Source organism: Osmerus eperlanus, chromosome 1, assembly GCF_963692335.1.
Source record: "Osmerus eperlanus chromosome 1, fOsmEpe2.1, whole genome shotgun sequence".
Taxonomy (NCBI): domain Eukaryota; kingdom Metazoa; phylum Chordata; class Actinopteri; order Osmeriformes; family Osmeridae; genus Osmerus; species Osmerus eperlanus.
The window spans coordinates 17,356,554-17,368,611 of NC_085018.1; the positions used below are offsets into that span (position 1 = coordinate 17,356,554).

General features: G+C 43.9%; 1 protein-coding gene across 2 annotated transcripts; it reads left to right on the forward strand.

The window, feature by feature from the left end:
• Positions 1-5,628: 5,628 nt before the first annotated feature.
• On the forward strand, positions 5,629-8,930 carry LOC134023116 (PAK4-inhibitor inka1-like). 2 transcript variants are annotated; one of them, XM_062464961.1, is made up of 3 exons: positions 5,629-5,784; positions 5,884-5,917; positions 7,832-8,930. In XM_062464961.1, the coding sequence occupies exons 2-3, from the start codon at positions 5,915-5,917 to the stop codon at positions 8,801-8,803; spliced, it is 975 nt and encodes a 324-aa protein (XP_062320945.1). In that variant the 5' UTR covers positions 5,629-5,784; positions 5,884-5,914; the 3' UTR covers positions 8,804-8,930. The 2 variants fall into 2 exon arrangements, with proteins under 2 accessions (XP_062320945.1, XP_062320954.1); XM_062464970.1 differs by having other exon boundaries at positions 5,645-5,917.
• Positions 8,931-12,058: the final 3,128 nt, after the last annotated feature.

A 12,058-nucleotide genomic window follows, 5' to 3' on the forward strand; every position in this document is an offset into this window, starting at 1 on the left:
ATAGCGTATGTTGTTGAAGGGCCAGTCTGTGTCTCTGGCCAGCACCTCTCCTACAGCGGTCCCCAGTCTGCTGTCCTCGCGCACACGCAGCTCCAGGACCGTGAACACGGGCTCAAACTCGTTGACAGGAGTAACCGTCACCAGCACCCGCACCTGGGCTGGAGACAGGGGCCATGAGCTGGGTTCATGACATCACCGCAGTGCTTCTGCACACAGACACACATCTTCACACTCATGCCCACACACACGAAAGGTAGTGTACACACCTACGCACAACAGACACACACACAAACATAAACACACACACACAGCAAACTGACTTGTGAGAGGAGGGTTGCCTGTGTCTGTTGCCAAGATGGTGGCCTCATACCGGAAGTTATTGGAGGCTATTTCAGCTGTGTCATAGTCCAGAGTGTTGTTAACCTGTCAGAGAGTCAACTGAATCATGATAATGGAATACTTCATTGTTGTACTTTAAAAAAATAAAAATTATAAGTTACAAATAAATCTTTATTTCATTACCTGGAGTTGGCCATCTTTGATTCTAAATTTGAAGCGTGACGCACTGCTGTCAAGGAGTGTTAGCGCCACACTGTGGTTGGTTACGTCGATGTCCACACAGGAAAGAGAGCCCAGGTTCCTGCCCACCTCAATGGTCTCAGACACCTCCAGCCTATCACAGAGAAGGACATGGTGCACAGACCAATCCAGCAAGCCTGAAAGACTCTGGTTCACCAATCACCACCCGCCCGAGTCTGGGACCTCCAGTATTTAGGAATTTGTGATGTGATGAAGAAAAATACTGTATGTACAAGATGGTTCTGGAATACCATACTGTCAGGGTATAGTTTGCAGTGTTCAAGACATGTGAATAACACAAAAAGTATATGAAGTGTTGTTCATAGAGAGTTCAGAAAGTGTTATATTGTTTTAGACTGGTATAACAGTCATTCTTCTTCGTACACAAACACGGAGGGAGAGCAGAACGGCGGGTACTCGTTGACGTCGAGGACATTGACGGTGATGGTGGCTGTGCCACTGCGTTCCTCTGCCAGGCTGTAGGCCTCAACCAGCAGAACACTGTGAGCCAGGGCCCGCTCTGCCTCCAGGTCCAGGTTATAAGCTGTTCTGATGATACCGTCCTCTAGGAAGGAGGAGAATTTCAGAAAAGATGTGTGTGTGTACAAACACATATATACATAGTATGCACTATTACCCTACTATACATTGGCTCCTTCCAGTGAGAATAACATGTTAGCATTGAGATGTTTCTATGAATCATATAATAATACAGTGTAACCGGTAATCCTGTCCCACCTCTCCCGATCTTGAATGGACGATAGTCCTTCAAGAAGGTGTAGCGTAGGTCAGGGGCGGAGAAGTTGGCCTTGACAGAGGCTACCACACCTCCAGGTCCCTGGTTCTCATTGATGGTCACATTCTGGGAAGGGAGACTGAGAACAGATTATCAATGGCCTTATTCTGACTTCCTTCTATCTGACCAGAGAATAGATTTCAACACATTGCCCTGTAAATGCAACATACAGAAGGTTATAATAATTGTTACAAGTGCAGAGATTGAGAGTACCAGTAGAGATTTGTCACTTATTTTAGTCTGTTTCCAAACTATTGTAAATTGTGAATTTGGGAGAAATAATCCAAGGTTCGGTATAATAGTTAGTGTAAAATAGTCTTGAGACTAAAATATTTTTTGCCAAAGTATTTCTTTGTTTGTCTACCAAGTGCAACTGGTTACTGAAAAGTGGAGATACTTACAGAAAGTCCAGGGGTGGGTTGTAAACTCTCAGAACCTTGATCCTGACGGTCCCAGAACAGTTGTGCCCCTGTCTGTCTCTCACTGCCACAAACACCACAAACTCCTGCACAGTAGTGACACCATGAGGACACCGATGGACATCGACAACACTGATATGATCACTGATATCAACCCTGACACTTTGTGCATAATTATAGAGGATTATGGAGGATTAAAGAGGATACAGCTGTTTCCCTTGAAAACATATTTAAGTGATGAGCCATGGAGCCACTTGCTTTTGGTCCCCTGTGGTAGTCAAACAGCTGGCTGGATAGGAGACTGCCGGAGGAACCAATATGAAACTGACCTCTAGAAGTGTCAGGTAACACCTGGGTGATAGAGAACTGAAACACACACAGCACAACCAACGTCAACACCAGATTGAAGGTATAAACATTTATTTAAAAACACATGGACAATCACCATATTTTAGATAGGCAATAAAGCCTGGTAATACCACAGTCATTGTGAGTTGATAAGGGAACATAGAGGTTACCGTGAGAGTGTCATTAACGTCTGGGTCTGAAGCCAGGATAGTGTAGACTGTCACAGGGGCTGGCAGGTTCTCCGGGACATGGACCTCAGCTCCTGCACAGACAATATTATTATTACAAACCAAGCATGATCTACATGACAACTTAACAGTAATGAGGTCTCTGTGCTGCATGTGATGTATTGTACCTGCCAACTGAAAGAGGGGCTCACACTGAGGAGGCTCATTGATGTCCACTACTTTCAAATGGAGAGTCCGTTCTAGATAGCCAGATGCTGTGGCCAATCCCAGACGAACACTAACCAAGCTGGCCCTCTCAAAGTCCAGGGAGCCATTAAGAACAATCTAAACACACACACACACACACACATCTATATCTTTAATTGAATCAACCAATCAAAATATATACACACACATTTACATTTAAGCAAAAACATGCTTTGTTTGTGGGGTTGTGGTGTTGGTATTGCCAAACCAACCTGGACATTGAAGATGCCGGAGATGTTAGTGGGGCTGACGATGGGCATCTCAAACAGGTCAGAGTGTGGTGTGACAGAGAGGATGAGGACGGAGGGCAGCAGGCTGGAGCTCTGCACCTGGAACTCTGCCACCACGGCCCTGGGACGGCTGCTCTCCAGCACTGACACAGAGGAGGGCAAGCCAATGAACTCTGGTGGAGGATAAACACACACACCAACACACACTTAAACAGTGGTACTGTTGACACTGTAGAGAAACTCCTGTAACTACAACACTCTGAAGGTACTACCATGGACAAAGTTCATTATTGAAACCTATTTTATTGAAAGTTACAAAAACCAAATAGTAAATAAGGATCTGTTGTAACTTTATGTAATATCACAGAATTGGAGAGATTGGTGCCATCCACAGTACCTGGGCCAAGAGTTGGGGCAACCGTAGTAGTGGTGGAGGTGGTTGGTATGGTTGCTGTAAATAGGCAGTAACAACATGCCAGTAATTCACTGATTCACCCATTGACACTGTGTGTATGACTAATATAAATATTTGAATTCATTTCTCAGCAATATCAATGCCGTGATAGGAAACAATTCATATAGTTGAATCCATCCATTTTCAGTTAATGTAGAATTGAAAAAAGGTTTTCCTTACTTGTGGCAGCTGTAGTGGAAGAAAGTGAAGGTGTGGTGATTGTGGTAGTATCAGGTGTGGGGGCTGTTGTTATCTGGCCTTCTGTAGAGAGAGAAAGGGGAAAATGTATTAGAAAAATTGTTTTCAGTAGCCCCCAGGTGGCGCAATAAACACAAACTTGTACATTTCCTTAAGGTCCTTTTGATAGCAAAAATGGGGAGTGAACAGCAGTGTTTTAACATCTGAGCCTAATGACTTTGACTGAGATAGATTCTGGTACAAACCAACCATATAAGTTTGTTACATAAAAGTGTTCACATATCTACACAAATGAATAAGCCAACAATTATTTCAGCTCATGAGGAAATAGAATTTTGAACTGAAAGACCGTGCACTTTTTCTGAACCCTGAGAATACTGACCAACTCAACAACCAACTTTCACAAATACATTTTGAGATAATGGCAAGGTTTATTATCAAAGTTCCACTCCCATTAATAATAAAACAAATGATTCTCTCATAACAGTAGGTTTAACACATACATACACACAAAATATACTGATATTTTCAACTGGTCATACAAAGTTCACTAAAGGCTCACCTGTGAAAATCCTGAGCTTCAAAAATGCAGGCAGGAGCAGCAGACTGACAAGAGCTCTGAAGACAGCCATAGTTAGAGGTCTGTCCTGCCAGACAAGGTCTTATATCAGACTGGTACAGGTTGGTTGTGTGCGTGTGTTTCCCAGCCCTTGTTACTTTAGCGTCCACACTGCAAAAACGTCAACAAACACACGTCTCCATAGTTTCACCATCTCTGCCTGCTCTTGTCATATTAATGGTTCTTATGTCAAGACTAGCTGATAAGACTGTATTATTATAGAAATGTACACTCGCAAAACCAGGAAGGAAACTGGACAAACACAAACATAAAAGCTCCATAGTGATACAGAGTATAGAAGAGCTGTCAGTCAAAAATATCAAACCAAGCATGGCAATATAGTGGCAGGTGTGTAAATACAGGAATCAGACTGTGTAGAATTGTTACTAACCATTAGGGCCTCTGTGTAATTACTTAATGCATCAAGCCACACTGATGGCTATAATTGTCCAGGAGTGTATGAGGAGAGGGTGTTGAAGCAACACAAATAGAGAGGGTTACATTCTCTTAATGGACCATTTCGTTCAGGTACATTATGTCATTAAATCAGAAGCCTTTTATGAAGTCTAGCTGTGGCAATTTCAGCATTAGCTGGGAGTAAAGATATCCTAAAAGCAAAGATGGAAAAGTGAATGTATTCACATGAAGAAGAGTACTGTGAGAGATGAAATCCACAAAACGACTATTTATAGTCTATCAGCATCCAATAATCTATCCTTAAAAAATCGATTCCCTATCAATGAAGAACTCATAAGCAAAGACATCTTTACACCATGCATATCTAGCACAGTGTCCATGGACATGGTCCAGTTGCTGCAGATCGGAGCATGTTACAAGGACATGTCCAGGTAGCCTGACTGAATGATTTGATCTGCACATGAATAGAAGTCCATCAAATCGAATTGTAAATCAATGATTTACAATTCGTTGCTGAAGGTGTGTAAATGTGTCGAATTTGGTCCTGTAAAGAGAACGATAATGACACGTATTTGTCTACACTGTGCTGTACATTGGACCCACAGGCAAGTGAGCAGTACGAAGCAGATCTAATTTCAATGTTGACAGATTCTGATCTAATGTAGCTGCTAATGGCTCATTAGGGCCCTCGGAGTTTAATTGTTTCCCATTCAGTGGATGGATTCCGCCGTGTTCGAGAATGTTCCTCGTGATACAATGGAATTCACGTGATATTTTAAAATTTTTACAACAGTGCACAGGCCTACAAATGACATATTTTAAAATCGGAATGTTCTTCTATCTAAAGTGAGCCTATATTTAATTGTTATAAGCCTAGATGAACATAAAATAGCCCCATACAAATGGATTTCCTTTCAAGAACGTTTCTCTTAGACCACTGTCACATAGTTTAAATGTCGGTAGTGTAAAAACAAACTGTCATCCGTACCAGGTCTATGCATATGAACTATCCAGATGTGTAAGTGAAAAGGGAGGAGTCTTGTAAAGTAGCCTACCTTGCTCCAGCCCTGAGCTTCGATTGGTTGGTTTATGTATGCGGAATTCCAATTGGCTGCATGTGCACGCTGGTAAAGAAGCAAATCGGACAAAATCATGAAGTATCACATCACTGCTTCAATAGTCTAAGGCATTCATAGTACGATACGGGAGGCGACATATCGCATTGAATGATGCCAGAATAGTCTGTTTTGTTGGACAAACACCTCACGTGGGATATTAAGGTGTATAAATGTAAGTGTTAATAGTAGACAATTTAGTACCGGAGCCCACTGCAATAGTTTGTTTTAGTAAAAGGAGTTGCAGGAATTTATCTCGTATTTTTTCTTTTAGGAGTTAGTTGCCGTCATTTAAAGAAAAAAATATGGTAAGGATCATTTCTACTCTAATTGCGTTTTGTGAATATATTGGATATGTGTTAGTGAGTTAGTGTGTAAGTGTCAGTGCTCTACACTAAATGCACTTGTATCTTCTAATAAAGATAGATAGAACGTTGCTGTGTTTAATTCGAATCCTGTTTGCGAGCAACCTACAACTCTAACTTTGTACAGATTTACTCAGTTGAATAAAGCGCTGTGGCACGCGGCATATGGGCACAACATCTGCAGGGCAACCCTTTGTGCGCAGACGGAGACTGTCCCCTCTTGTGCCCAAATGCCTTTGCTGAGTGATGCCATAATCTGAGGGCTTTACCATGTGTCGAGTACACACAGCAAGACGACAGTTTACTAATTAGAGTAGAGCTATACACAGCATATGGTAATGCCTTTTATTGTTGAAAAATACAAATTGAATCTTGTATACATGCTTTGACGTGGTTTGTGTGCTTAACAGGATTTAATTCTGTTTTTTTGTCATTTCTTCTCCTACTTATATTGGTTAATAATGGTCAGACCACTTCATGGTTAGTTAGGCTTCAAACAGTTTATCTTTTAATTATAAGTTCCACTTGTGTCTTTCTGTGAACAGTGTAGTGGTGCATTCTCAAGTTCCTGCAGCATCTAACAGTGTTTTGCTAAAGACAAACAGTGGCAGAAGGTCTAGGGACAGGGTCAAATACTTCTATGGGTTGTGGTGAAACTCAGCCACGGTGTTCTAGGGACAGGTCACGTAGGTCTGGGAGATGCTGTAGTGGATAGAGCTGTCCATTCATCTGACGATGTTCTGAATGTGACCTCTATGATTAGGTCAGCCTCAGACATGACCGTGTCTGGAGCTCCCTGTCCACTTCTCCTTCTCACATCTCTCAGCTTTCTTCCAAGCCACACTACCTCCATCATGGCCTGCTGGGAGGTGAAGTTCCCCTGGTTACTCATAGTGCCACATATCCCTGCATGTCAATGATAGCAGGAGACTATGACCAGATTTCTAGCCCCATTCAAAAAGACTAAAGGACTAACTTCTCCAGCTGAAGAATTCTGGTCTTAAATCTTAAAACAGAGGAATTCCTCTTTCTCTTGTTACACCACATCTTTCCTTATGTTTTATGTGTTTGTAGAATCTTCAGGTCTGAGATAAGAATGTGTTAGATAGCCCGCCCTCCTGATACTAAAAATATGCTCAACATTCTCTGTTATATGATATTTTAACCCTTGTTTGATTTTGAGTGTGAACCGGCACTGCTCACTGGTCAGGTTTGGACCAATCAGAGTTGAATCCTGTGATTCAAAGAGAGAGAGAGAGAGATAAGGTAGAGAGACAGAGAGAGAGAGAGAGAGAGAGAGAGAGAGAGAGAGAGGGAAATTAGAGTATTATGCTCTGTTACAGTACGAGCTGACTTTCCTGGCCATGCATACCTCACTGACACTCCCCTTAAAGCAAAAGGCACCTCATAGCTGCCTCTTACTGTATGCCTTCAGCTAGAGAGACTGGAGCCCGTCCTAACCACAGTAACAAACTATTCCCTCACAGTATGCTCAGTCCTCAGCTATGATATGACAGTGATTGTAAGAATGGAAAGTCAGTGTTGTGTAGCACATCAGTGACTGCTGCACACCTGACAGCACTGAACTAAGTTGGCAAGTAGAGACAATCGAAACTGAGCAGCCTTCTACTGTAGTCAGGTCTGAGCCTGCCCTATACGTAAGAGCTGGCCCCATTAAACCCACCAGCTTTTAGACCAAGTCATATGCAGTATCCAATGAAGCATACATCAAAGGTTAAGAAATTAGAAAACAAAAGACTAACTTTCTCATTGAATACATTTTCGCGGAGTATGATTTAGTGTCTTTTGAGTACCAAAAGACACTGTTCTGACCCTGTTCCTCTCTGTCCCTCTCAGCTGTGTCTGCGTGACTCTGGGGATTGCCTCCGGGAGCAGATGACCTACATGATGAGGTCTCTCCAGGACCTGAAGCAACTGAGGAGGAGCTGCCCTGCCCCTGCCACCACCCCTGCCCCTGTCACAGCGCCCCGCTCTGCTGTGGCTCGCCTTAGGCAGCAGAGAGCACTGCGAGAGAGCCGCACTCGCCTACGCATATCGGACGCCAGCACGGCCAGCACGTACGACTCAGCCTGCTGCTTGGCCAGCCCTCTGGAGGAGGAGGAAGAGGAGGACAGGGAGGCAGGCAGCAGGCTACGTCTCAGTCTGGTCCTGCCGTCACCCAGCAGTGAGAAGAGTCTGGAGTTTGACTCGGGCTACTCCGAAGCATCCTGGCAGGACGAGGGGGTGGTGCTGAGGAGAACCAGGAACGTTCGAGTCTCCTCCTCTGCCTGTCTCCGCACCAACAGGTCTTCGAACGGCAGGGTCCGGCCCAAATCCACCTCAGACGCCTGTCTGGAGACGTGGACCTCATTTGAGGCCAGCGACCCTGAGGACTGGACCACATCCCTCCTGACGCGAGGGCGCAACCGCCAGCCTCTAGTGCTGGGAGACAACAGCTTTGCTGACCTTATAGAGAACTGGATGGACCTGCCTGAATGTCCTGAGCCCACCGAGCTAAAGCCTAGCTCCGGGCAGAAACTGGCTAAAGGCTTCCTGGTTAACATGCGGAAGAAAATAGCAGGGATGTCTAAGAGCGTGGAGGGCCGGGTGAGGATGAGGCCCTCAGACTCTTCCTCTCGAGTGAACAGAACTGCTATGGCTCCCAAACGCCTGTCCTGTCCCGTAGGGGTGCAGCCCCGCGCCCCTTTCTTCCACCAGTCCCACTCAGGCCTGCATGAGCTGGACACAGACTTTTACCACTTCACAGCCCTCATGAAGTCTGGCAGCCGTCAGCCTATCATCTGCAATGACATCATCGGTTACATTTGAGCTGGGTGGGTTCAGATGGACAGATTCCTGTTATTGTGAATAAATGGACAATCCTTTAAGATACTCTATTTTTATGTTCTCACAATTATGCTATGACAATTATTTCTGCCAAAAATAAAACATATTTTGGGAAATAATAGTATTCTTTTTTTGTCATTTACAGTACACTACTCTACTTGCTCTGGGGAGAGTTAGTAGCAAGAGTAGTAGAGGAGTAAACATCTTATGAATATTTCCCAATCTATTCAGTCTAAACATGGATCAGTGAAAACTGGGTCTACAACAAAACCCTCAGGTCTAAGTCCCACTGTCCTCCACTGTATCTGTGTATATGAGGTCTCTGGGCGAAGGCAGTTCTCTCCCATACAGGTGGAGCAGAGATACAGCTCTGGTTGAGAAGGACAATTTTGAGTGAGGAACAGAAGGTGTAAACTTAAGAGGCAACTGCAAATTCGACCTTTTTTTTAAAGGAAAGAAAAAGGTGCAGTGGTCTCTTAAATGTGTAGTTTCACTAGCACTATTCTCTACCAGGAATACTCAGGGTCAACTGTGCTGTCAACTGCTGGTGGGAAGTCAGGTGGCTGAGCGGTGAGGGAATCGGGCTAGTAATCCGAAGGTTGCCGGTTCGATTCCAGGTCATGCCAACTGACGTTGTGTCCTTGGGCAAGGCACTTCACCCTACTTGCCTCGGGGGAATGTCCCTGTACTTACTGTAAGTCGCTCTGGATAAGAGCATTTAGCGTCTGCTAAATGACTAAATGTAAATGTAACTCATCCACATACATTACCTAATTGAGGGAACCATTTATTTGTGCTGGTTCAGTTAAAAATGTACCACAGACCAAACTGGGGTTGGGGTGGGGAGGGTTGCAACAAAAATATGTAGATGCTGAAGACATGCTACATCATGATTGTGAGGTCTGAAATGATCAGTTCCTGTTAGTTAATGGTACAAGATAAATCGTGGTGTGATAGGGAAGGGATAGGGATTGGGAAGTGATCAAGAAAGAGTTTTCCCATCTTAGCTATCCCATGCTCCGAGTTCCAGTGGTGCCTTCGGCAACCACCAATCATGTGTGATACGGAGGACACAGGGGATTAGAGAAGAGAGATGGTCCTCTCAGGGTATCACTTATCTCAGCCTGTTTATCTAGCTCTGCTAGCCAGCTAGCTGAACTTCAGCCAGGCCCAGTAGAGGGAAGTTGTGACAAAGTGAACTCTTATCCTGGGATGTCTTAAGTTTCCATACTGTGAAAAAAGAAAAACCCTCTCCAAGGTTACACAAGAGAATGGAACTCTAATTATAGAATCTCTATATAAAAAACAAGTTGGATGAAATAGGTTGATCTTTTTTTCAAAAGAAGTCATGCGTTTTCTTTCTGAAGTACAACTGCATACAGTGTACAACTGTGGCAGATTTTGTATACTGTAATCACTTAAGGGACCTGCATTTTAGTCGGTTTGTGAGGAGTGTGTTTGGTTGGTCTGCAGTTGCATGTGAGTCGTGCGTTTGTGAATCCTCAATGTGGTCTGTGTAAGTCATTTAGGCAGTACCTCTGATGCTCTGGGTCCCCTCATTCCTGACCCAATCGTCCTCTGGTGCAGGGGCCCTCACAGCAGTGGATGCTAATTACTTACCCGATGCTGACACTGTGTCTCAGTCTAGTCATAGACTCAGTCTAGCCATGGCCCCCTCATACTGGGGACCATAGATAACAAGATACAGCCAGCCTCAAACACAAGCCTGTTATGTTGCAGATGGAGCCATCCAAAGCAATCAACACCACAATACAAATGTGCACCCATTTGCTAACTCAGTGTTCAAGTACCTTGAATATTCAGTCTGATTCTCCTGCAGGATGACAGCGCTGAACAGTAGGCCTCATGAGACTGTTGACCTTGGTCTTTTTACAGGACATACTTTCTGGGAACACATGTAGACACAGCGATCCGTCTTGGTCAGATGGAGACCAATGTTGAAAATGTGGTAAAAAAATATGACTTCTTTTCATTACTCAGTAGGCCATGACTGTCGGGCAAACAATGGAGTCGAAGCCAGATGTGTACCACTGGTTAAGCGATCATGCGATGGCATGCTGGTTTGGAATCAAGGCAGAGAGGCGATCAGCAGGACCAGATGAACAGGATCACCCAGTGTCTGTTGGTAAACACTACAAGTCTGTGGACAGTCCCCTCTTTTCCCAATCTCTTTTTAATTAACAGTACTGGAGAGATACTCCAGGATTTAAACTGCTCTTAATGTCCTGGGTCCTGGTGACTTGCTCGCCACATTATGCATGCTGACTAATCCCTTATTTCAGTCACCCAATCTGTAATTATCCCCAGCAGGGTACACAAAAGGGGGATTGACCATGGTTTGGTCCTCGTCATCATGGAGCTTCAATGTGCTCCCATGTCGTGACATGCTCCAGAGAAAGGGACAAACAGACCTAAATACATCTGAGTCATTGTGCCCAAAAGAATGAAAGGTGCGGAATAGAATGAAAGTTTGATCAAACCAACTCATTCATTAAATCGTTTTGTCGTTAAAATAGCTAAAATACCTTCATTGAAAATATGATCCTGTGGATTGCACCAATGGCGATTAGATCCTGATGTTGAATAAACTAACTGTTAAATTCTAAAGGTTGAACTACTGGTAGAAGGTGTGTTAACAGACACAGACAGGGTTAATGGTCTCTGGTCATGCTCCTCTCTGCATGGTGTCCAGGAGCAGATAGGTCACAAAAAAGCTAAATAGCCCACATGTCAAGTACCTGCAAGTCAAGCGGAAACCACTCAGCCTTGGTAATGCCCCTGAGAACAATACAGTGCTACTTCTGGACTGGACTGACTAGGGTGTGAAGAAGGCAATATGGTGTCAAGTTTAGCATAGAGGCCTCAGGGTAATGTTAACAATACAGTAGCACAGAACTGTTTAACAGTCTTTATTCAGGCTGTCTCCAGCACACTAACAAGCATGGCTCCACATTCTTAGAGAATTTGTTCATAATCATTTATTCAACACAAGATACAAGTAATGGCACATCCTAAGTTCCCAATGAAGTGTGTCAAGGCATGATCTTGTGAGTCTCATTTGCCATCTGATAAAGAGCGGAAACTTTAGTTTCAGAACAACTCTCCCTTTGTGTTTCGGACATTTCCACGTACATTGGAAGCTGCTGATGTTGATCATGCAGAAGTAGTGTGATTTCACGCGTAGCATTAAAAGCTGTTACCTGGAAGTCAAGTCTT